Source organism: Nelumbo lutea, chromosome 6, assembly GCF_056320005.1.
Source record: "Nelumbo lutea isolate HS-2025 chromosome 6, American lotus-T2T, whole genome shotgun sequence".
In the NCBI taxonomy this organism is placed as follows: domain Eukaryota; kingdom Viridiplantae; phylum Streptophyta; class Magnoliopsida; order Proteales; family Nelumbonaceae; genus Nelumbo; species Nelumbo lutea.
In genome coordinates this window covers 68,481,987-68,483,985 of record NC_142689.1, presented here as the reverse complement: position 1 = coordinate 68,483,985, position 1,999 = coordinate 68,481,987, and the positions used below count along the sequence as shown (strand labels likewise).

The window sequence follows — 1,999 nt, the reverse complement described above, 5'->3', positions numbered from 1 at the left end:
ATAATCTACACTTGAAGGTGCAAATGGCATAGCTTCAAAATTGGACGAGTCAACCCGGACTCGTACGCGTAAGCTCAACTCAACCGAATTCATGGGTTAGATCAATGTGCAGACTGGTTTTGCCGATGGAAGTAGATGGGTCGACATGGCCAAACTAGGTGAAACTCGACTGGATATTCGACTGATGAGATCATATATAATTTTGGAAAGAAGTTTGCTTTTTCTATTCTATGTCATCAACCAAAGTGGGGGAACAAAGAGAAAGATCATTAGCCAATAGACAATTTGAAAATTGAGATTGAATCCTTTTCTGTTTCATTATTTGAATACTGATTTTTCCATGAGCGTATTGTATGCATATACTTGATCATTCTACAAAAATGTATAGACGTACAAAACTCAAAGGAGTTTCCAATGGACATATATATTTAATGGTGATTGAGAATGTTTAGGAGTGAGACTCTGGTTTTGATCAAACGCCTGAAGACGCAATCTAAACCATCCTCAAGTCCCTGGATATTCATCTCAACTTCAGCCAATTGATTCTGTGAGTTCTGCAGTCCGCTGCCCATACATGACTTTTGGCAGTTGATCAGAGCATACAAAGCACCATCCAATTTCTCCATCTCACCGCAGCCATCCTCTTCTTCCCTTTCGCATGCTATGCGCTTTGGTTGCATCAATTTCGAAACCAAAGACCAACCACTGGTCTTTGATTGTGCCTTTGGTCCTGATACAAACGACAATATGGACTGGAACACCGAGACAGTGATCGCTTCCACTTCCTGCAGTATGTTAACAATGGCCACAAGGTCAAGATCTTTGCTAATGAAGAGAGCAGAGGAGGCGTGCTTCTCCATCTTCTTCAAATCTGCTAGACATTTGTGGATAGTTTTATTAATCTTCTTCCTGAATGTCATGTAAGCACCAACTTGGGTTGCCAAACCAGATTCTCCGCCTCGTTTCCTCCGGAGAGATGATTCAAGTTGTTGCAGAGATTCTTTGAGCTGTGACAAAACATCCCTAGTGGTGCCACAGATGTCCAATAACCTGAGAGATCCGTCCAACACCTCGTCTGCCCATTTGGGGTGGGAGAGAGCTTGTTGGGTGAGTGGCAACTGAAGCAGATCGTCTACACACTCGAACAAGTCATGGAGAGCACTCAAGTTGTTGCAGAGTGATGATGATGAGCAGGAGGAGGATAGGGCTTCGGAAGCCCTTAATCTGTGCAACTGTTCCTCGACGGCAAGAGTAAGAGGATGAGATGCGGAGGGCAAACTGGTAGAACGAGCATGAGAAGGCGCTATAGGAGTTGAAAGGGTGGTAGCCATCTTCTCTTATAATTAACAGATCAAGAAACCCAGCTATCTATTGCAATTGAATGTTATGTTGGAGATGTGTATAGATATGAAGATGTGGCCTCACCACCTTTGGGACCTTATTATATATAGGGAGAGGAAGAGAAGAGTAAGGAAGAGACACGAAGAATCTCACCCTTGAACTTCCTAACAACACTAAGCTGTCATGTGGTGGAACTTGATTTATTTTCCGGCGATGTCTCATCAGTGTTGGAAATGATCTACTTCACAGAAATTAATTATAGGTTATGCATGCATGCGCATGCATGGTTTATAAAACAAATATAAAATGTACACACACGAGTAGCTAGAGTGTCACTATGTCTCCCAGACAGAGAGATGGTGAATTGACGATGATCACATATTATATATAAGATGGAAAGGCTAAACTCCATGGGGACGCAGCAATGCATCCAAGGTTTTGATTAGTGGTTTTAGCGCAGTGGTTTGGAATTGAATGGATTGTTAGGGTCAACCTTCTGTTATGGTTGTTTGAGGGATGGTTAGATTGGTTTTAACCAAAAACCTGGTCCATTGACACATATATTCTTATCTTATATCAATGGACCAAATATTGGCTTAATCCAACTCAATTCAATATAAATTTGTTACGGACAGACCAGGTTCAATCCAATCTAATA

The 1,999-nt window shown here is 41.7% G+C and overlaps 1 protein-coding gene across 1 annotated transcript; it reads right to left on the bottom strand.

Annotated features, from left to right (window-relative positions):
- Positions 1 to 428: 428 nt before the first annotated feature.
- Positions 429 to 1,331, bottom strand: LOC148849462 (uncharacterized). The gene has a single exon (XM_088951415.1). It carries the CDS (start codon positions 1,329 to 1,331, stop codon positions 429 to 431), a length of 903 nt encoding a protein of 300 aa, XP_088807541.1.
- Positions 1,332 to 1,999: the final 668 nt, after the last annotated feature.

Excerpts from the sequence above, each read along its gene's own strand:
- LOC148849462 (XM_088951415.1), bottom strand. The coding sequence starts at position 1,331 with ATGGCTACCACCCTTTCAACTCCTATAGCGCCTTCTCATGCTCGTTCT.